The following is a 24,549-nucleotide window of genomic DNA, read 5'->3' as shown; positions in this document are numbered from 1 at the left end:
ATTAAATTACAATCTGAAATATATTTTGAAGTATATGTAGATCTATTCCAAAATGTGTATTCCTTATCAACCCATATTTTTCAATATATTCACTCCTATTATTCATAATAGAGCAAAGAAGGACAACACCAGAACTGATGTTTCAGATTGTGAAATGTATCAACACTAAATTTTTTTCCATTTTTCCAGATTTTGCACATCTCTAGTGCTAACAGACCAGTATAACAGAAACATGGTCCAAATTGCCTCATCTGGTACAGAATGTACACTCAGAAATAACTCCTATTGGCACACAGTGACCTAGAGCATCATGGGACTTATTGGCTCAGTTCTTAAACAGGGTAACAGGTCCAAGTTTGAGGTGGGAAGATTCTCACCTTCAGTGAGGAAATGCAGCAGTCCATTAGGTAGCTGAGGGTCCCCAGTCTCCACAATATGTGTAATATTATTTCCAGGTGGCTCAGAAACTAAATATCAGGCATGGGGAAGACAACAAAGCCAATTAGCCCTTTCAAGTGAAAGAATCATGGTCCATGGTGAATGGTTACAATATGTATTTAGTAGAGTCCTTATCAGCTCATTATTAATGAGCTGATAAGGACTTTGTTAGCTGATTTTGATCATTTTAGACAAATTTTAGACAAATGTATTTAAAATTTTGACTAGTTCAGGTAGGTTTGGGGCCATAAATGATAATATTCTCATTACATACCACAATAACACTGACTGATAACTGACAGCATTTATTGGGGTTTGCGGCGCATATATATGAATGCTAATGTGACCTTAAAAATGCTTTCACTAATACCAAATACAGTACAATATGTTTTCTAAAATGCAAAATGATCTGTTCCCTGGCCAGAATCCTGCATCAGATTAACTGCGATGTTCTGGAATTTATTTTTGTGAAACAATAATAATGAATCATAATCAGAATAATGAATGAATAATGAATAATGAATTTTTCTGACGTCAAAAATAAACAGACCGAGATATTTTGTAAAGCAACAAACCCACGTTGGTGATGTGCCTTGCCTTTCTTTTGGTACCAAGTGATCTGTTGTTTCACTACACGAATATGCCTCATTAGAAATTAAAACAACCCTGGCAATGCATTCCTGCATGCCATTTCGTATTGTATGAAAGGTGTGAAGACTGCTGCACTACTTTGTAGAACTTTTAAGGTCGGACTTTGTTACGATCTTGTGTGTGTCTTGCATGTCTAGAGCAAGCTGTTCATTAAAGAAAAATGCTACGCCTTTGACAAAGGGGAGCTGTGCTCCCAGAAGCCGGTCCTCTATATTTGGCAGCAAGGGGTCAAAAGGACCACAAGGCAGCCTTAGCCTTCTCTTCCTCTGACATGCGTGGGCATGTATACAGTAGCCTGGCGAATCCGATGCAAAGGTCACTCGTCTAATTGGCTTGACCAGGACAGAAAGTGTGACTCGCCTGGGCTGATTGTGGGCGACGCCTTCGCGGTTTAACACAAAACCGGGGAACTTTGCTGAAGTTTGCCTACCTGTTCCATTAAAAGCTGGGCTGACTGCAGTGCCGTCACTGGGTAAAGCTGTGAGACGGAGGATGACAAATGAGACGGGATAGAGGCCATTAAGAATTCATTTTCTTAACAGAAAGGAAGGTCTGCAGTAAATCGAGCCAGACATTAAAGCAGATGTTTAATGGTCTGTTGTTGTCGTTGTTGTTGTCTTCAACACAACTTTAGCCATTAGTTTGTCAGTCCCTAAAATAAGTAAAAGTGATCTTGTCTTCTTCAGCATTACAGGCAAAGTGCAGTGATCAGACTGAATCTTAGCTGAACTCCTCTTGTGTTCCCATGTGAGAGGCAGGAATAGGCTGCTGTTGATTTTCTTGTTTATAAGTTCTTTGCCTCCTCCTTCCTTGCACACTATCTAACCTAGCCTTGTTCCTTTCATAAAAGAAAGGAAGATGGCAACCCAGTTTAAATCTACTTAAACTCACCAATGCCCTCTGACATAAAGTCTGGGAAATGCGGACCTACTTAAGCCGTGTTTTTACCTCAATCAGAATGTGTTTCATTAATTTCTGTAACTCTTGAACACAGTGCTGTGTAATTACTAAAAAATGGTATATTGAATTGCTAAAGGTGATTTATGCATAGTCTCATCTGAAAGTCCGTCCAGTTGGTTTGGATCTGGGCTCTATCACAATTTTTTTTACGTACAGCTTGCATCTGCAGTTACCTGTTGGTGTGGCCAGAGGACAGAATAAGCTATCCAGGTGTCTCAAGGCAGGGTTGTATGTGGAGTGAGCCATGCAATCAATGGCAGCCCTGTCACACAGACAGAACAGCTGCTCACAGAAGTCAGACACGTCTGCAAGAAGGAAAAGAGGCCCAAATAGATTCACTGCCACAAACAGGCCACACAGATGGCGCTAGCTTTTTGCATGTTGCTTGACTGCATTGGTCACCATTGGAATATTACTCACAGAGACCCTGGTGACATCTTTACTGCTGTAAAACATGACTAAGGCATTCGGAACAGGCTAATAAGAGCTGGGATCTAACCCTGTGGTCATGTTGTCACAAGTGATATTATATTTCACATTGTTTATCGCCTGACATTCTGTCTCTTCCAGGGAAACTTGGATGGATTTAATTTTAAATATGACCCACGTATACCAGTAGATATTTACTGAAGTAATTCAGCCACATGACTTCAAAGGTTCAAACAATACAATGACTCATCCATTGTTGCAAAGCATTGGTCCCAGTACGTTACCACAGGTGGTGTAGTCATCAGTGCAGTTGGAGTTCAGTGAAAGTCTTGCAGGCTGCAATCTACAGTCCTTTGAAGCCGCATCCTTGTAGCATCTTCTGTGCTGGAAACAGCAGCTGCAAGGTACAGGAAAATAATGAATTTTCTTTCAATGCTGGTTTACCAAGAATGAGTATGGAGTGATTCAATTAATGATCAGTGCGGGTATAATTGCATGCAAGTAGCTTTCCATGTGTCTTACATGGAATATGTAATGCAAGGTCCAAATTCAATTCATAAATGCACTTTTTCCTTAATCTTGTATAACAACTTTAAGCATGTGTTTAGCATGTGGGTGGCAGTATAGCATTGTGGTAAAACCTCTACAACTAATCCCAAACGCAGTTGCACGATTTGTCTACAGTCACCCTAAACATAGTTAAGTTACTCCCCTCTTCACTTCATTGGATTCCTGTTATCCCTCCCATCAAGTTCAAAACCTTGGTCCTGGCATACAGGACCGTGAATGGGATAGCTCCCTCATACCTAAGACCACACTTTAAACCCTATGTACCCTCAAGCGCGCTGTGCCCTGCATACAGGGCAACTGGCTGTCCCGAGCTGACAGGGTCACTCTTCTCAGACACAATCCTGTATGTGTCTGTCTGTACCGGTCCCTCAGCGGTGGAATGAACTCCCCACAGAGGTTAGGACAGCAGAATCACTGGCCATTTTCCAACTCAAACTGAAGACCCAACTCCACAAATCCACAATGTGGAGCTATGGCTTTCTTCTCCCCAGCTCCTGGAGAAGACCTCACCTGTCCATGTCGTCGATGGGCACCTCCTCCTCCTCATATCTGCAGGAGCACCCATAATCCTCCAGGTCGCGGGGGCAGAGGTGCGTGGCGCACCTCAGCCGCTGCGCAAAGCTGAACAGGGACGGGAAGTTATCTAGCAGCGCCTGCAGCCACGTGAAGCGCACGCCGAGGCAGTCTGGTGGAAGATGCCGGAGAGTTGAGTGAAGGGCAGAACGGCAGGTTGTGAGACATTACATTACATTTACATTATTGTCATTTAGCAGACGCTCTTATCCAGAGCAACATTATTGTCATTTAGCAGACACTCTTATCCAGAGCAACATTATTGTCATTTAGCAGACGCTCTTATCCAGAGCAACATTCCATTCATACAGCTGGAAATTTACTGAGGCAATTGTGGTTTAATGGCCTTGCCCAAGGGTACAGCGGCAGTACCCCAGCAGGGAATCGAACCAGCAACCTTTCGGTTACAAGACCTGCTCCTTTACCACTATACCACTATACTACACTGCCGCTGTAGGGCAAGCAATTTTTTCTTAGATGTCATGGCTCTCCATTAACATTTCAGAACATTCTGTTCCAAGGAAATCTTTCACTTGTCCATTTTAACACACAACAGACTCATTGCCTATGTAATTTGCTTTGAATATTAAATGTTTCAGCAGTGTGACAGTGTTTTCTGTAACTGCTGAACCAATAGCTATTGGTTCAAAGCTATGTTGTCTGGGGTAACTGAGAATTTGTATCTGAATCAATGCTTGCAATACAACAAGAACTGGCTTTTTCAAATTATCTTCTACATTTTAATGTAATGATTCCTTTTCTGTGATGTATGAGTGATTGGCAAACTCACAGTTAAATGGAGAACATCCTTACCAATTAGAAGTGTTGTCTCTGTGCCACCTGTCTCTGGGCAGAATGTGGAACTGCTGGAAATAACTGGAAAGTAGTATGGTTAATGAAAAATGAGTCTATACTGACATTAATGAGAGTTGTTAATTTGATCTCATATACAGATTGTAAAAGTCTTAATGTATGTCAGCCAGTAGGATCAGGGACAGCCTACATAATTGTCTCAAAATAATTTATGACGATAGTTTAAGAGGTAGTTTAGCTTCAATATGTCACTGGAAGGTGGTTACTGATGCTCTACCCATTGTGCCTCCCCCTATACATTGTAAATAGCCAATTTTCTTTCTTGTTTTGTGTCCGACACTGCAAAAAAGGGGACATTCTATAACTTGAAACCACTGTGAAGTTGTTTGGTTGTGATAGTGTGGTTTCCACATGCCAGCAGTAATACTTTAAGGAGTTAAGGAACTATTTCTTAGTGCAAGCAGAAAAAAATCTATGATTTTACATAAGTTCCAGCGAACTCAGACAGATAGGTGAACACAGCTATCAATGTACGCCATCTGGCGGAGGCAGTGGCACTCTAACCGATGTTATTTGACAGTGTGTACTGATGCTAATCCAGACAACAGTGACCGAGATGCAATGTGTTTTCATCTGAATTCCAGCTGATTGTGACCTCTAGATGACTTTAGCCCTGGCTGGATAACACATTTAAAGAGACAGTTCTATTTCAACAACGTGCAAACAATGACAGCACAACATTTCATTTAGTTCTCAGAGTTTGAAAAACAAATGGAGCATTGAGTACTTGAATACTTGCATACTCAGGTGTGTGCTGTTTTTGTTTTGTGTGTTTTTGAACTTTGTATGCGTGAATTTCAGCTGGAATGTTACTTACCATTTTGAATGGAAGACAGCATTATAAGTGAGGTTAGCAGCATGTTTTTTTTACTGAAGGGAACAAAACATGAACACACAAATTCATAAAATAAATTACTTTGGCTGATTATAAGAACAAGATTTAAATCAGTTTGACACACCCAACAGCATAGCATTTTATTGATAACTAATTAAAATGAATAAACGTAAATGTAAATTAAAAAGCACTCTGTGATTCAAGCTCCGTACTATGCACACTTATATACGTCATCAGCGTCACAATACAAAGTGTGAAAAGCAGTAGATATGCCCCTATTCATTAGCAACACAGTGATACATTGCTGAAAAATGGTATCAAACAATATTAGTGTTTTTGTTTCTATGACCATTTAAAGGCAGACGTTAATGGGTTTAAAATTTGAATGGCAATGAAATGATCAATTATATGATGAAAAGCAATGAGCCCCAATCATTCTTTGTGATGTCTCATAACCAGCAAAGCCATCTTGTTTCCATAATTTACCATTTTGCACATTCTAAAACAGTCCTGAGAACTGTCCCTCCTTCCTCTGAGGCTTGGCTTTTAATAAGGTGCTTGAAAGAGAAGCCCCCACCCCACCCCCACCCCCCGTCTGGCTGATCGCACTCAGAGATCATCTCGTGTGCTTCTGATTCCACCACCTTGTGCGTGGGAGATCAAAGATACGCCCAAGCCAATATCAGTTTCACCACCACAATTTATCTTGTGTTGTAAAGTCATCTAAAAAGAACTTAGTGTGATTTCTCTCATTTTTCAAGAGTGGCTGGCGCTATGGGCAGACATTTCAAACGGGCCTCTGCAGATTAATGAACTTCGTTAAATAGCTGTCAGCTGTTCATGTTCTCCTTAACACCCAACTTCAGAAATGGCCTCCCTGCAAAGATGCCAAGAATACCAATACTCCTGCCAGCAGCCATTGAACTTACTTGAATGAGGAAATTGCAGGCTTCAGTGACTTTTAGCAAGATTGCAGTTAGAATAGTAACAAGACATGAGTATGATGATCAGGGTAGCAATCTCCATAATGTTACCATTTTACAGCCACAAACAGTGACAAAAGTCCATTTGAGGACAAAAATGTAAAAATAGGTCATTTAAGGCCATGCAATAGGCACAATTGTAACATAATGCACTCAAGCCTCGAATTTTGCACCACACACATATAGGTGACATTTTAGCTATCCATCTATCAATATATATACCAAAAGGTCAACTACAAATTAACCTCTGATGGAGATGCCAGTGTATATTCCGAAGAAAGTGCTCTCTGTCACATGTGATAAATTAAATCAGACCTACCTTTAAGTCATCCGGGTCCACGTGTCCACACAGCACATTTTATGTTCTAGTTCACCTCATCATCCACGGGCTGTTTATAACACAGGGTCTGAACCCATGTGACAGCACCAAGCATGTCATCAAAGACCTCCACCTCCGGAGTTAACAAAGGGGCAATAGATGCCAGGAGGTATCAATATTTAAAAGCCTCATTGGATGCCTTTGGTGTGGAGGCAAGGCTTAAAGAGCCGCTAACAGGCCCTGGTATTCAAAGGGGGGAAGCCGCAAAGAGGCCCGAATGCATGCACTGCTGCCCGCAGTAACTATCGGCTCTCAGGGGAACAAGAATTGCTCACACTGTTGTTCGGACAAGGGATCCGCGTTCCCCCCCGCTGTAATCGACACCGGGTCACGTAACAAAAAGGGGGCCACGGAACCGAGGGCCCATGGGGCGTCCCGCTGGTTTAACCTTGTCCTGTCCTCATATCCTGAATCGGTCTCTCCCGAGACAATGCGCTGCCAGCGAAGCGAGGCCGCCGTTCGGCTGCCCGGCGCGGAGGACGAGGGACGTCCAAATAATTCTGCTTTGTTTGCGGCAGGTACACAGCATGTCGTATTGTCATGGTAACCAATACTCCACCAGCAGTATTGTTCGCAGTGCAGTGATCAACCAAAGGCGTATGATGCAATGAAAAAGGCGGATCAAAGGTGGATCTGTTGTTTCAGCAATTGTCCTCCTCTGCACTCAGTGGGGTATTTTATGCTCTTCAAAGGTATCATGTCATGAACAGACTTTTTGTAAAAGCAGCAACAAAATAAAATCGAAGACACAGTGAAATGCTGCATTCATGGTTTTGCACGAGGCAAGCTTGATTTGAGTCAAATTGCCTTTATTACACAAAATCTTTCGCAATATCTATTATAAAGGGCTAACAAGGAATATATACAACATATCAAGCAAAGAATCTGTACAAATTGTTTAAATAACATGTCATGTTTCTTCTGGCATCAGAATTGCTATACAGCCTAGATAGTGTTACATGACAATCTGAGTTGTTCTCTGAAAAAATAATATGATACTATTAACATTTTGTACCTATATGTCTAGTTGAAGCCCTCAATATATGTTCTGTTCATTTTAAAAGTTATTTGACACTAGAGATACTGTTCATTCAGACATACCTAAAGTGAGGCTATAGTAAATAGTTTGATTAGACTTTTGTATCTAGTACAACACAATCTCTTTTAGGGATGCTGAACCAGGCTGTTGAAAGTGTACAGGTTGACCAATATCAGTTTTGTTATGCTTTTTTCAGGGTTAATGCTGATATTTTGGAGTTTTTATAGACCAATGACCAATATATCAGACAAAACTAAACTGCCTCATCTGGCTTCTGCTGGTAGCTTTTTAACTTTTGGCCATCTGCAAGAAGAATTAAATGACACATACCCTGCACACACACCATTCTTATTCCCACTTGGCGGTGTTACAACTGAAGCAGTTGTCAAGTACTGGCTCTTACTGCAAGCAGAATATACCCATTGTCAGATCAAGGCAAAACTGGCATATGATACAGCATGTGGTAGACTTATTTCTTTGCTGACAAGCAGGTGAACCACTTGCAAACACGTATCAAATTACTACATGGTAAGCATGCCAAAGTTTGGTTAGCTACAGGATGAAAAATATGAAATGATGAAAGTTCTTTAGAAAGATGACAGATGTTCTACTGGCATTCAGCTAGCTTGCTAGCAGCATGCATAAAACAGAGCTTGGTTACATTATTTTTATGCTACATTAAGAGCAAACAAAATGCTGAAATCAAAATTATTCCAGTCCATTTTTGTAGCTTTTGCTTTAAAAATTTTGATCATACTACATTATACAGGTAACATGCTTAGTTTAGTTTTGTGAAGTACAAGTATGCAACCAAAGGGAAATTTTTTGATAAGCTTACTGTAGACAATGTTTTAGTCCTGTTGTAACGATATCTGATATAGGTATTACAGGCCAGTGTTTTCGACTACACAGATGAAGTGATCTCTTACTCTGCACCCCTGCATGATTCTCATAGACTAAAGTGAACTGCCGTAACAACCATTCTGACAAAGCTATCATGCATGTAATATAATCATCCAAGTTATTTATTATAGATTTATAATTGTCCAAGTGAACATTGCAGAAAAAATGGTTAGTGAATGTCAGCATTTTTAAGTCATACCGCACTGTATTTTTAGAAAAGTGTCATGGACACAATTCACTACCAAACAAATATAGAGATTACTAATCATGGCATGGCTATCATGTAAGATAACATGGGAAAAGTGAAAACTGGCTGTTAGCAATATGCATAGACCTTAACTGGTCATTCAAATTTTGCAACCAATGATGCTCAACATTGATGCTCAACTTTTCATGCTAAAATGTTCTTCAGGCCTCACAAAGGTAAAAAAAAAAAGGGTTCCTGACTTCTAACAGTTATCAATGATTCTTTCAAGCTGTCATCTCCCTTGGTTGCTCCACAAGCCTCCTAGTGCGGTCAAAGAGTTCTGAGTCACTGACTGGTGTCATTAATGAGCTTCTGCAAAACAGCACAGCTGATACCAGTGGGAGCAGATTTACATTTAGTTCCTTTGCAGAAACTCTTATCCAGAGTGACTTACAAACCAAAGGTACAAAAGTGCATGTAAGAAGGCCAACAGAACATACAGAGAACGCATCTGAACATTTGACGTCACACACAGTACTGTAATTACCAGTATTGTACTGAATACAGAAGTGCTAGATATAAAAAAAAAACATAATAATAACATTAACATTCTACAGGAATATAAAAGAAAAGATTTCAATGTAAAAAGTCAACAGTGCAAGGAAAATGGGATGCAAAATGAGTCCATTATAGGCATCCCATCCTCCAGTGCTGATTAAATGGGGATACTGAATATCAGCCAACCATTCACTCCTAGTTATGAATTTAAAACATTAAGTCTCCAAGAGCAAGGAACTGGCAAGTATCGTCTGATGAGTAAAACATATTTATAAATATCTATCTTTTAAAAAGAGAAAAAAAGTTAAAGAAAAAAGTTTTTCTTTAACCTTGTGGCCATACCAATGAGGAAAAAACACAAATTTCACATTTTGGGGTGCAGTTTACATAGTATTTGTTTAGCTGTTGATCTTTGTAAAGAGTTCACTTAAGAAATAATAAAATACAAAGTTTAACCAGAAACTATTCCTTTTTTGGTTGTTGTTTTGCAAAGACCTACCCCCTAGGCTGACAGCAAATCCAGAGTGAAATGTAGGCTTCGGATGCTTTATGAAGGCATAAGGTGATAGTCGTGTCTGTGTATTTGAAGGAATGTTCTTCTGGATACTTTGGAACTCCAGCCTGTGCTGCCCTCTGCCAATTAATCCTTCACACTCTTGGTCCCAGCTTTGTGCACATTCTGGCCAGGCACTTCTGCTTCAGATCTGTGGGATGGAGCAACAGCACAAAGTGAGACCTCGACATTATTCAGCACCTACACCTTGATCATTTCACCTGTGCTTTGTTGCATTGCTCACAAGATTCATTACTGCGTCTTATGCTGAGGAAAGATAATGAGGTGGATTCAATAAATACCTCCTGTAACACCACAGGACCTCTGATTAATCCTCCAAAAGCTTCTTTCATCCCTGGTGTCCATTTAAAGTGAAAAAAAAAAATTCTGCCAGCAGATCTCATCAGACAGAGGAGTAAGATATCAAATATAAAGAAGAGCAGAACTGTATAAACAGTGGTAAGCAAGAAGAAGGATTTGGAAGTGTATTAGTGTTCCAAGAGGGTTCCAAAAATGCGTCATTCCCTGTATGCTACACTCCCCATTAATGAGTTTGGTATGAATTTGCTGAATATTGATGCCAGGCATGTGCATGTGACAACTGAGACAAGTAATGAGGAAAGTAATGAGACAAGAGCGTACAAGAGACAATAACCGCTCACGCAATGCGTAATGTTCGATCAGGCAGAAAATTTTCAATGAATTTTGGTTGGTGTCGAGTTTCTCAAAGCGTGAAGGACTACAACAGGCAATGAGATATAGACACTCCAACAAGAACGCAACATGCCAACAAGAGACAGCTATTTTGCTGGAAAGCTGCTTCCTGTAAAACCCAGGGAATTACCAAGGCATCATAGCAAAAGACATGATAAGCAGAAAACAAGCCATATAGCCACAGAGGATGACAAAGTTATGGAGCTGCTGAAAGAGGGTGTTTGGCTCAAGAATCATACATGTGTGAGGCTGAAAAGAGAGTAAATGCATCACTCCATTATTCCTTATGCAATGCAATTCTTCAACAGCCAATTATGTCTGTTCAAGGACACCTAGTCAGAAGGCGTTATTTAGGTCAGCTTTCATCATAAACTCCATGCCCGACGCACAAAAACAGCTGCCTTAATCTCACGTGTAATGAACAGCCCGCACTAATTTATTTTCCCCTTTTTTAGGTTATGACTGACATTGCTTAATGAGACCCGCTTCAAGTCAGTGACTTCACTATCTAGCAGGACTGATAGTGGCTGACAGGGTTACGTGACCCCATGCTAATTGTTTTGCTTTCATGTGGGTCATTAAACAGAAACGACTTACGTACTCGGCCCGGTGAACAGATGGTGATTCTCTCTATGATGTCACAAGTTGAAAGGAAAAAAAAAAACTGCAGTGATGCGTCTGAGGAAAATGCTTTTAAGAAGTTATCTGGAGCAGTTCTCCATAAATGCAAGTGTCACTTGCTTTAAAGTTTATATGGGTCAGGTAGCTGTATGCTGAAAAGGGCCACCATCAAACAAGGTCTGAATTCTTTGAGAGAAAGGACTGAATTTACTCAACACAAAGATTAATAAATCTGTCAACAATTTCTTAAATATAAAAACAGCTGAAACATTCTGGCCCTCCAGACCTGGAAAAAATAGCACCAGAAACATAGAGGTTCATATGGTTCTCATTTTTTAAACTGCTTGTTTAATTTTAAATCAGTTTAAGTTCAAATCAGTTAAATGTTCATGAGTCATATAATTCATGAGTCTGCCACAAATGGGCTTTGATCAACAAAGATCAAGATCCACCAAACAGCACTTACTTTTTGAATAGGTGATTCTTTTAACCCTCCTGCATACCTCCGAAGTGTATTTCACGTACCAGGGATGGGTATCAACACAGTACCTGTAATACATACACACACTGATTTAGTTTAGGGATTGTAGTCCTCATAATAGTGAAAGTGTATATACAGTGTGTGTGTGTGCATGTGTGTGTGTGTGTGTGTGTGAGAGAGAGAGAGAGAGACAGATAGAGGGAGGGAGATATTTCCCATGATCACCTTCTATCTCATCACTTTCACCTCCTATTTCATGACTGGCTTGTTTAAGTATTAGTTTTCTGAAACAAGTCATATTGACATTGTTGCACTAAACCTAATGTTGTTTCGAATTCGATCTGTTTCGGATTCAATGCACCTGGTCTTTAAAGTAAATAAGTTAAGAGCAAAGCAGGTCTTTTGTGCTCTTTATCATCACTCACACATAGTTTTGCATAATTTCTGCTGAACCCACTATGTGTTGCAAGGTATGAAAACATGGCTATTCAAAGTCAAATACAAACTACAATGCACTAATACTGAGTGCAGGCTTCAGCCTCAGCTTAGCCCCTTTCAAACCAAACCCTCTGTATTCCAGTCACAGTCTTTTTGTGGATTGTCAGGCTTTTCCAGGAGATCCCACCACGGTGATAGGTGTGAGTGTGCAACTGCATGTGAGGGCCAGCGGTCGTGGGGACGGGGCGGCGTGTGGCCTGCCTCTTCATCCGGGCCTTGGTGCTGTAGGCGCGGCACAGGCACTGAGAGAAGAACTTGCAGAGCTCCAGCACGCAGGGCTGCAGCTTGTGGGCACTGACAGTGGAGGTGGAGATACTGGAGGAGGTGGGGGTGACCAGCAGAGCCTCCTCGCTCTCTGCTCCTGGGGGCTTTAGCTCTGGCCTCTTCCATGGGCAGCCTGGCAAACAGACACAGACTCAGCCCGAATTTCTTAACCGGCTATTCAACACTGGACTGGGACTGCAACTGGGAGTGAGGCTCGACTGGACTGGGACGAGAGCTGGACAAGTTTTTATTTGCCCTTAGCTGCCATTTTGCTCTACTACATTCATTCATGTACAGAGCTGCAGGTAGCATAAATAAAACAAAGACCCTTTAACCACAAGAGTATGTATCAGATTTCAACGGTGTTCTGTCATTGCCAACCAATGTTTCACTCTACAGAATTGAAGTACTAATCTGTCCTGTCTAATGAACTTGCTTCTAATCAATTACATCTGTCAGGCATCTTGAGCTACAATAGTACACTTTTACAATAAGTTTTAGGGGATTTATCATTTGGCATGATGTAACCCGGGTGTGGTCAATCACTATCCTTGACATCCAGGGTCTGATAGGTTTTTTAAAAACTTTATTACATTAAATTTAAAACTTCTAACACTGATAAGTGCTCACTTGCCCGCTGGAGATCAGATGGGTTTGGAATGCAGCCCTCAGGAGATAGTTGCGGGGGCAATATAAAATGTGACCATTGGAATAAAATCCAAAATGAAGCCTTTGGTATAACAAACACTGATGTTGTTCCTCGCAATAGATTTGCCACCATTAACTAATTACAGAGGCTTGGCCCTTAGAGAACTGACTTGACCACTCCACTCCTACATTTACATATGCATGTGGTGTTCCTCCTGGTGAACTGCATGCTTAAATTTAGCGTTCATCCTAATGGACATCCAGAGCTTTTTAATATTTTAAATAATAGCACTAGTATTTGCAGTATTATTATTATTAGTAGTAGTAGTAGTATTGTTGTTGTTGTTGTCCCTGCATCACGTACACAGCGCTGTTGACTTTGGGTTGCATTGCAATTTCAATCGAGGTGCTGCCTCTCCTTGTTCAAAAGTATTTCGTTTTCATTATGCAGAACTTCTGCTATTGTCGTATCATCCTCGTTTGTAGCTTGTACAATAACGTTCCCTGCTGCTCCGCCATAAACTCCTGCAGAGAGGGCTGACTCTGATAACAATCGCTAGAGAACAGGTGTATGGCGATATGATTACCATCTCGAAAGAGGCGCACTGCCGCACACAAAGTGACAGCGTAACCTATCGACATTTCAAGTACCAAACTCGGACACGTTTCAAGGACGATCGGTGAACACAATGTATCAAAATGCAGCATGCCAATTAAAATGTAAAACAGCCAGTAAGGATGTCTCATTGCAATGCATTTTGGCGCTGAGAACCAGCACGCTCTGCTGCCTTGTCCTTCTGTGTCAGGGATGTGGAGGTATCCTTTCCGACAACTAGAAATCATGTGCGACTGCTGCCATCTAGTGTTACTTTTGCTTACAGCAATTGGAGGGTAGTTACGAATACCCAGAGGGAAAGAGGGAAATTCCAGACAAGCTAGGCGTGAAGGCTATGGTCATAACTGTATGACACAAATGCTTAAAATTGTTATGTTTTAGAGACATCATGAGAAATTATAAAATCATCAGATTTTTAGACTCCCTACCCAAGTAATTCTGCTCTAAGGTTTTGTCAAGGTGCTGCTACCTTTCCTCAGCTACATCAGTAAACACTAGGTGTGTAAGTAAGCATTGATGGGTTGGGCTTTTTTGTCATGCCTTACATGTATATATGCCAACTAATTATAGTTTGATCTCTTTTGACATGGCCAGTAATGTAATGCTCTCACAGTGATCGAGATCTTCCCACTATTTAGTAAGGCTTTGATGAAAGGTTAGTCAACTGCTTGTTAATTTAAAAAAATAAAAATCCCATTACAGTTTAGAATATAAACATGAAATTTATGTATCCTTTTATGGACATGAAGGTATGGCCAGTAACAAGATCTCTGGAAGCCAATTAAGGAAACATCAAGAGCAGGTTCTCTTAATTAGAGAACAGAAGGGGTGGGGCTGGCAGAAGCAGGATGCTTGATGCTTGGTTAACATAGCATGATTTTTTTTTTTTTTTTTAATGAAAAACAGCCTGCATAAATGATTATTTTTCATATTTGAAAATCTGCACCTATAACCATCCAAACCTTCTATATTCAGAAATAAAATGGAAAACATATTTGTTATTAATTTATATTAAATCAATTGGTCAATTGTCACTTTATTAAATGTCTACAGATTGTTGTCTTTCCATTTTCAACCTTGTCAATAACTGAGCTCACTGATCAATTTCACCTGAACAGTGTTTAATTAATTGTAATTGTCACTAAGTGTAATTTATTTTAGATAACCAGCAATGGCTAATGACCTAATGAGCCACACCTGCCTAATTAAAGGCATATTAAATACAGGTGTGAGCCTGGACAGCAGAAACTTGCTTCCCCCCAGCTGACTATGTGCTGAGGCTGGTTCCTTTTGTTTGCTGGTATTTATTTATTTATTTGTTTTTTTTCTCTCTGTTCATTTTTGTGGGAAGTGTTGGGCCAGTTTCTCCACAATATCCTAATGTTAGCCAGTCACTTTTCCACAGAAAATTATGTACAGCAGGCTTAATTTGGTTTTAACCTTTTCTGACCTATTCTGTGGAGGCTCTCTGCAAAAGTCTGGTTGTGTTTCCATGGCTACTATCACACTGTAGCTCATTGCTCTTTGCTGTGGTGGGAACTGAATCACCTCTGCAAACCATCTGTAAATCAAATACTCCAGATAGGGTTTGATAGTGGGGGGGAAAGGTGGGCACCAGACATGCTATTAGCTTCCCACGGTGCTTTGCCTTGCCACTACTGTGATATGCATGGAATTGCAATCTGAGGGTATTGCTGTCATACCCTTGGACAAGGTGTTTAAGCTGAACTGACTCAGTATAAAAGGATAATATAAATATTATAAAAAATGTAATCTGACCTGGATTAAAGTTCCTGTTAAACAAACATAATGTAAGTCTTACAATGAGAAGCCCCCATAGTCTTTGATCATCATACTGACTTTTTCACAGTAACTCCAAAACAGGGTACAGCAGTTACACATGCTGTACATCAGTGTATGATACACCACTGGCAAAGCCCAGCTAAATATCATCCACAATTCTCTCATGTCGAATGTTGCATTTATTTGAACAGGAGATGAAAGCTTAGTAGGCTTTCATGCAACACATCAAATAAAATATTCAAATAAAAGTGTAAAAGTGTACTCTGAGAACTGGAAACCAGAGAAACTTATAGAGTTGCCATCTCTGAGAAGAAGATCCATCATCGCACGGAAAAAAAATTATAAAGAAAGGAAAGAAGTTCACAAATAAAACATACTCCTATCTGTTATAAGGTAGAAGACAGGCTTGTGGTAAACACTTTGTTAGTTCATTATTTTCAGTCTAATTAAAAGACTAGCTTTTCATTCCCTGCAATATCACCTGCAGCCTACCTGGCCTCTCTTTGAATGGCGCTTGCGTGAGCAGTCTGGCAGTGGTGGGCAAGACTGTGGTGGTGGTGATGGTGGAGGTCGTTGGTGCTGTGAATAAAATGGATAAAACAGCGATTCGGTTTGACCTTGAATGTTATGCAGGTTAACCTGGAATGGAAACGTAAGAATGGAATGGAAGCATTTATTTATTAACACAGTATGAGTGACTTGCTTACTCTCTCCTTTCCCCACTAAGTGTTATTTTTCCTGGACTCATTATCAAATACGTGTTACCATTTTTTGCTAGTTGTACAAAATACTGCTGAGGTCATATTGTTTTGTGACAAAAATGCAACACTGTTGTCAAAATTAAGTGCAAACCACATGGCTGTTGGACTAAATGGGTCCTCAAGGCTGACATACACTGTAGTTTAGCCTTCACCTCCCTCTAAATGCCTGCTAAAAACAGTGTTCGTGCCAGCAGCAGTTCCACGCTCAGTCATCCTGACACTATGCTAAGCTGTCAGCGCATTAGCACGTTAGCCATGACCTCATTGTTTTTCTGGGGACAGTGGTGACTCACCCGGCAAAGTGGTGTGGAGTGTGCTGGCCTGCGGTTGAGTGGAAGTAGAGGAGGAATTGACGCTTGAACTTGTCATCCAGTGATCCCACTCTTTTTAGGACAAGGTGACATACCAACATTGACACTTCATTTTATAAATATTAATTCTATCATTTATTTGTGTTCCACAATTTCCATAAAACTTGTGGAAGCCAAATATGGTGTAGTAATAATACACTTTTTCTAAAAAAAAAAAAAATAATAATAATCATCATCTGTTCTCATGAAATATTAATTTGCACCCAGCCATGTGTAGCATGTTTTAAAATATCAATAAAAACTACATGCATCACATAATACTGTAATTGTTTAATATGTACCTATAAACATAACAAATAACATTATACAATTGTGGTATATTTACTTTAAGTAGTCACTGTTAAGGGTCATGTGTGAGCAAAGAAACTAATCAAAGACATCTCCTCCTTACCAATCGGTGACTGTGGCACTGAAGTGTTACCTGAAAAAAGGGTGGGGGAGAAAAAGAATGAGAAGCACTATTGATTTCCAGAAGACAGCACTTCTGTGAGAGCAATACTGGCTTTGAGGCTGATAAGGAGAGCTATTTATTTATTTATTTATTTCTATTTTTTAACATGAAACGGCCATGAATGGGCCCTTGCAAGTTAATCGGTTTTTGATCCGGCTCCAAAAGAGAACGCAGGATGGACTCAGAAGGCAAGATGTTTATTTCCCCCGTTGTCGCTTCCTGCAGAACAAAGGGACGCAAGGTCACGGGCCAGAGCCCGAGTGAGAACATCTTATCTGGCGAGGAGCTGAGCAGGCTGAGATTGCCTTTGTGGATGTCCCCGGTAATGGTCTGGTTGAAAAGGGGCTTGATGGAATCCATCTCCCACAGCTGGGACAGGTCTCTGTCTGAACAAAACAGGCCGGAGCGGACTGATAAGAAAATTAAAGTCAAAACCTCACTTACGGCATCTCAGACCTCATACAGACACTGACAGACGATTCTGCCGCCCTTATCGAAACATCAGAGGCCATTACGGGTCCGGCGGAGAGGGGGGCTCATGTTCTTGCGGACCTTTTAAATTTCCGTTATCTTTTTGTGTGCATCTGCAATCATCCTAATTTAACAAAGTGATGTCACTTTCTTTGTGCGGGACAGGTGGAGCGTAGAAGCCCTAAAAACAAGGTGGTGTTTTAACGTTCAAAGCCGTTATAATGACTGAGATCGTAAGATGGAAGTGCATTGCTCAGATCATGGCAGCTGCTTTTGGCAGATAAACCAAGCCGAGGGATGTAGGCTATCACTGTATTGAATTACCTGTTGATATTACCGTATACTCTGATATATTCTGCCCTTAGATTGCCATATCTGTATGTTTATGAAGCACTACTAGGATCTCCAGTTCACCTTTTTTGCTAAAAATCAATTCAATAAGATCAGATCAACAAAATGTAAATAATTCAAGTTGGGACATAATGCAACGGTGTTATGTAAACCGTGGCGAAATGTAAGTCCTGCTTTGACTTGCATGTCTGAGCAAGATTTTTTCATCATTATTTCCACAACACTACACTCTAATTTCTTCAACTCACAGAATTAATACAGCAAATGGTAATGACAGTTCACGCTTGCTTAAATGTAGCTCAGATAAGGCTTTAGCACGCAGCTGAAGGACATAACGACCTCCTCCGTATAAACCAATGCATAACAAGACTTTGTACCGGAGGTTCACATCTGTGTGCATCACTCACCACTTCTCCCTGCCATCACGCAGATGTAGATGCAGTCTGAAATGTTGCTCTGGCTCACTGTGTTCAAACGGGAAACACCAGGATGACTGTTGCATTCCTCAAGAGTATCCTCAGGACAAGCACACACCAGAAGTTTAACACAGTCATGTTTTCCCACAATTCCAAATACCTATCCCCTTCAGCACAACCCCAGTCCCACCAATCTCGGTTGGCTTGTACGGCCACTGTATGGAATTCAAGGCATCAGGCAAGGTTCCTGGGCCTTGAAGATGAGAGCTAGAGAAGCTACAAAGGTCAAATGAGCCTTTCTTGCATGTAATGCATGCTGGGAAAAAGGCTTCGTTTATAAGTTACATGTTCTTTTAGCTTCCAGTACATGCTCAATGCCAACCGGTCCTGCTACTCTGTCGCTATGACAACTGTGGTAGCTTACCTGATAATATGGAGCTGGATTTGAAAAGCTCTTGAAGATAGCTTGTGGAATTTCCCATTACATCCAGCAATATGGCAGTGAAATCTAATGAGAAGCCAAATGGTCAGATTATTTGCTTTGTATACACCTTGTGTGGCACATGACTCTGTTAACATCAATCTTATGAACTAGTTTTTCACTGGGCCATTCAGAGTGGGAGTTGATGAAACTTAGGTAGCCTTGTTGCTCCCAGATTTGACAATATTGCCTCAGGTATTTACTCAATATTCTGTTATACAGGATTTTAAATATCTGCTCACCTGTTAAGTCATTGGTCTTGTTTGTTATACAATAGCAGTACCTCATTGGATATGTACTGGTTTCAATATTTCTGAAACTGGAAACTGTAGAGCAGCAATCAATTACTTATTTTTGTTCAGTAAGGAAACTATATAAAAGATAGCATTCATATATATATATATTTATGAAAGTACACACAAAATGACTCATTTATTCATGGTGGGGCGTCAGCATGCAGGTTTATACATACTGTTATACACCAGCAGAGTGAGCTTATGTAGAGCGAGGGAGCTGTGGGAAGTGACACTCAGTAAGCTAAATAGCTGCTTTGAGCCTGTGAAAGGGATACAATATATTTCAGCACTCTCTAAATGTGCAATGTCTGCAAAACGTAAAATATATGACCTATATCCTGTAATAACATGTATTTTACAGTGTATGTATCATGGCTTAACACTAGCATTTATACAATGGTAGCAGCAGGCATTACTGGATTTATAATTTCTGAATATCACTTCATTGTTGTATTAACTGGTCTTAACATGAAGGTTGTAGAAAGTTTTTTTTTTTTTTTTTTTTAATTTAAATGACTGCAATGTAGCCTTTTTACTGCCACCACAGTAATACACTATGGCCATACTAATGTCTACTTACTACATAACATATCAGTCTCTTTCCTGGCATATTTTAAAACGTTTTTGAGACCAGTCTCTCTTTACAAACCTAAAATTATAGATTTGATTTCTACATTGTGGATTTGAAATATTTCAAACCTGTCATACTGCGCAAGATATTTTATGAATTAGGTTTAAGACTGGACATTTTTAGAAAAATGAAATCAAACAAAAATGTAAATTGCCCATCTGTGCTGTCTGTTGAGTGTTAAGGTCTACAATATGCTTTCTGTTTAATAGACATATTTTAGCAGTTAAGACCTGTGTTACAACGCAAGTGCTTATATTCAGACAGTCATTCCGTTGTATTCCTGAATATTATATTACATACTGGAAATACTTCATTACAGTAAAGGTTACTTGTATGAGTTAATTGTTGTAATTGATCGTTTTGCAACATACCAGTTTGTGTAGAATTAATTAATTTATTGATCAAGGGAGTAAGATCTATGGAGGCAGGATCTATGTATTCAACTGGGATCTCTGGGAAAAAATAAAAATATGGTTGTTAGTGCTATTTTTAAAAACATTTATAAATACATTGGGAAAAGGTAGCAGAATGCAAGTAGGTCAACTGCATCTTTGCACGTATTAAACAAATATGAATATTTGTTAAATCATTAGTAGACTAGAGCAAAAAATTTCCTAAATTACTTCTGTGTGCAGTGAAACCACAATATGCAATGTAAGTGAAATGTTTGGAAGTGGAAAATTAATTACAAGCTATTTCTAAATTTAAAATATGTAGTAGCTTATCATTTTTCCAATGAAAAGATAAAAAAAGATCTATCACAGCATGTGAGCCAGGACTGCAATAGTGGACCAACAGAATGTTTGAGCTGACACTATAAGCCTTTAAGTCATGTGATGAATGCAAGCCAATCAGAATAATGTACTGGGTGTCTGTGGTTGATCCAATCAAGGTAATGTACTGGGTGTCTGTGGTGGAGATTAAAATCATTAGCATCTTGCATCTTACCTGTTGATGCCAGAAGTTCTCTCTTTTCCACACTGTTCAAATAGCTATTTCTCACAGCTGAGAACAAAGGCACATGTTGTTTATGTAACAACTGTGCAAGAAATGATAGTCACATGGCAAATATGTCAAACTGTGCACAAACATAAATTGAAAGTATTATCTCTCAAATGGCACATATTCTACATTCCAAGAATACTTAAATACATAAATAGTAAACAGGCATCATCAAAATGTTGCAAAGGATTATCACTTCCAAGCACCAATAATTTTAAATCAACCACTCCATTCAGCAACATTCCTAATGCTTAAACCACAGTAGAAGGGCTGAAAAGTCTCTGAGAAAATGAACAGCCAGTAAGACATCGGTGTTTAGAAAACCGCTGAAATACCAATGGTCTCAGTGACCTCTCTCTGCACCTCCCTCAAGGGGAGCGCTCCAGTGTGGCGATGTGCAGTGGACTGGCTGGAGGCCCAGGGCAGCAGACTTTTCAAAAATGCAGGAGTGAGTACAGTACATCCAAATTCAATCTCAGCACTCTCTATGGCAGCCTGATTACCACCTAAAAGTGCCCAGTGTGAGAAATGTGTATGCTATCCTGATGCCAACTTGAAGGCATCAAGTTCAGAGAGTCAGAATGTGGCAAAAGAAATAAGTGAAAAAAAAACAAGGAAAATATCTGTATCACACAGTTCCACTGGAGTTATAAGCGTTCAGAACTGTTTCTTTTAATGTCAAACATGACAGTGTGCATTCATGATGCACTTTTCAGTGGAGGGAGGCGAGAATTGTCTTTTCATGTATAATAATGTTATATTACTAAACAAAACATGAGGATTAAAAATTCTGTACTTGCAAGATTACGTTAACAAAGTGATCTCGCAGCCAAAAGCAGAAGGAGAAAGGCAGGTGCTAGTAGTTGGCACACTGCTGAAAGAGAAAGTGATTAGCAACAGTACCTGTATTGTAGAAGGCAGTGAGCAGAATGACAGCTACACATGCTTTGAAGTATAACCAATAGTGTTCTCTCGCTTCCCTGAAGCCTGCCATTGTGAGAGAATGGAAAAACTGCAACAAGGCAGCAGACGATTAGATAGTGTTGCCCAAGTATTTCGTGAAAGCTAAGGACCAGATTGTAACCATATTGGACTTAGTCCTTAAATTTGAGTAATGCATTTAGCTTCCCTATTTTTCCCATTTACACTTCTGGACCTTTAATAAAGCAGTTTAAATAAGGGTGCAACATCATTTCCCACCAGCAAGTCAACTAACAACCCTCAGGTTATTGTCCTCTTGGAAGATAAAAAAAATTGTTCTGCCCTTACACCTTAATTGGAAAAATTCAGACACATCACTGGTACCAAAGGGGTTAATACCTTTTAAGCCTGAAGGATGTTTGGATGCCTGAGGAATTATTCATTTAAATATAAAAAGAAAGAAACAAACACAACTCTTGACATTTATTTAGTCATTTCACTCCATAAATTAAAAACTTCCCCTAGCTGTAATTTGTATTATCATACTATGTTCACACCTGTCCCTCAAAGTAATAAGCAAGAGGCAACAAAGTTTCCAAGCACTGTCTCCTCTCATATATTTCATCTTGGCAGCCACACGCAAACAATGAACCAGACTCACCTTTTCTGAATGTTTAGTGTGATGCCTTGAAGTCCACTAGCTGTGCGGCAGGGTCGCGGTTGGTCAACATCTGTTTGGTCCCCGCCGACTGCTGAGAGAACGTGCCGGGCTGTCTGTCGGCTGCGAGTATCCTCAGTGGAAGCCCGGCAGAAAAATAAAGATCAACTGGGCTCTGGAGACGGCATGGAGCTGTGACGGGCAGGCGTGCCGAGTGTGGTCTTCGTCCCATTGGCTTTTCACAATCACTTTCTAAATAGCCGTAATAACAGGCCGGCGTGTTATATGAAACTCTGTGGCTGCAATTATTCTCACAGAGGAAACTGAATGGTCTCTTTAATGGCACAGTGGTGGCACTCTGATTCACAGGCGCGCAGCCTTAATTGGCAGTAGGAAATAAGGCTGGGGCTTTTTGGGTACTGTTTGGGGCCTGGGAAACAGTTCACACGGGGAAAACCGAGACCAGACTCCACTGCCTGAATGCAGTTTTATATACAGACTAGACTATTTGCATGTAAAAGGCACTACTTCTTTTAACAGAGTGATTCAGAGACTGGCCAATAGGAATTCTAGGAGCACTTTTAGCTTTTAAACAGCACTTAACTTTTAACATTTAACTTTTAAATGCATTATGGCAAAATGATAAACATATTTCAACACAATGATTTCCTTTTAACTCAGGCAAAGTATGACACCTTATTTCAGTGGATGTCTTTTTTAAATTTGAGGCACAAGGAGGAAACGTTTCAGCGTGTATCCCTTGAGGAAACTGCAGGAATAAACTATTGAAGGTATTTGGCATTTTGCATCTCCTGCTGCATATGCACTTTAAGCCGCCTCTGATCTGTATCCTTACACCTGGCACAGAGTATTCAGGGCAGCCACTGTAATTACAGCATGTTCCCGAGGAGAGTGGCCCAGTCTCCTGCAGTTCTGTTAATGGTGCCACGCTCACAAGCCAAAAGGTACACGCTGAAATAAGGAACACCCTTACCTTTCTGCTTCTCTACACCTCCGTACTTTTTTTGGCCCTTGACCCTTTTCCTCACTTAACCTTTCCAGACGGGGAACACAGCTCTTTGGCAAGTTTGGCCCTGTCTTCTCACTGTGGAAATGGTCTTTTCTCATGTAAAGATATTCCCTTTGTATTATTGATGTTGAAATATTCAAATTTTAGTTTTAATTTTGTAGGAAATTTGTCTGATATCTGTAAATATAAACAGTTATCTTGCTGAGATATTAGCTATTACAGTCAAAAGAGTAGCTATTATGCACCCCATTTGTAAGGCTTCTGGATTTTTTGGAATGGAAAACAATTATGCTTTGTTATTATACATTGGTGGCATAATTTTAAAACAAGATGTTGTAGGGGGACTTATGCAGTGACTAATACAGTAAATGATTTCAGTATCAAGGACATCAATATCTGTGTATACACTGTACAGTTAAAAATACTTGCACAGCCATTTGATGGACCTTACCCATACAAAACATACACTTCCATTTGGACACCTTCTTTCTGGGGCACAATTACATGTGTGGTGTATATGCACACATATTTATATGTACACCACTTGCAGGGATACATCTGCATTACCCTCAGCAGTGAGTTGAGCAAAGTTAGATGTCAAACACTAAATTAAGACACAGTCCCAGGAGCAAAGAAGCCCAGAAGTTGCCTCTAAGGGCGTATAGTTTTACAGCTGCTCCCTCTCTATGCGGCGTGTGTCTGTACAGAGAAGTGAGTGTTGTATTTGCCATGGCCGCAGGGTTGTGTGTGAGTCACAGAGGAGTCAGTGCTGACCCCCTGTTCCATTGATATGCAGTAGTACCGAGTGTGCCAGCTCACCTGAGTTTGGCCGGATTTAAAAGGCCAAAGCTACTCTTTGGGTCACTCTGTTTTACTGTAACTTTACCTGCGTCCTTTCGTCCAGCTTTGGGTTTCCTTACTGGAAACATTTTTTTTGAGGACATTGGGTGGTTGTTCTAACTGAGCAGCCTTAATGAGATCAAGATGAGATTACTCAAGACATTTCTTCCAGCTGTATCGAGTGTCCTGGGAGTTCAGATGTACATCACAAGTGAGGTCAGATGAAGGGCGGAGACATGGTTAAAGATGATGTAAGCGGGGAAAATTTCTGAAAATCCTTTGAAAGGAGACTT

The 24,549-nt window shown here is 40.2% G+C and overlaps 1 protein-coding gene across 1 annotated transcript; it reads right to left on the bottom strand.

The window, feature by feature from the left end:
* Positions 1-10,026: 10,026 nt before the first annotated feature.
* Positions 10,027-24,345, bottom strand: LOC118771555 (HERV-H LTR-associating protein 1). Its single transcript, XM_036519563.1, has 13 exons — positions 24,303-24,345; positions 20,754-20,810; positions 20,177-20,257; positions 19,351-19,434; positions 19,121-19,204; positions 18,822-18,905; positions 18,389-18,445; positions 17,406-17,545; positions 16,631-16,658; positions 16,069-16,155; positions 12,447-12,642; positions 11,733-11,815; positions 10,027-10,082 (listed from the first exon to the last, which is right to left on the bottom strand). The coding sequence occupies exons 1-13, from the start codon at positions 24,343-24,345 to the stop codon at positions 10,027-10,029; spliced, it is 1,080 nt and encodes a 359-aa protein (XP_036375456.1).
* Positions 24,346-24,549: the final 204 nt, after the last annotated feature.

Source organism: Megalops cyprinoides, chromosome 24 (assembly GCF_013368585.1).
Source record: "Megalops cyprinoides isolate fMegCyp1 chromosome 24, fMegCyp1.pri, whole genome shotgun sequence".
NCBI lineage: Eukaryota > Metazoa > Chordata > Actinopteri > Elopiformes > Megalopidae > Megalops > Megalops cyprinoides.
The sequence above is the reverse complement of the archived record's forward strand: the minus strand, read 5'-3'. Positions and strand labels throughout refer to the sequence as shown.

Coding starts and splice junctions, on each gene's coding strand:
- LOC118771555 (XM_036519563.1), bottom strand. CDS start 24,345: ATGTTTCCAGTAAGGAAACCCAAAGCTGGACGAAAGGACGCAG. Junction 20,811..24,302: donor AGCTGGACGAAAGGACGCAG/GTAAAGTTACAG, acceptor CTTTGTTCTCAG/CTGTGAGAAATAGCTATTTG. Junction 17,546..18,388: donor CGTGATGGCAGGGAGAAGTG/GTGAGTGATGCA, acceptor TGTTTTGTTCAG/ACAGAGACCTGTCCCAGCTG.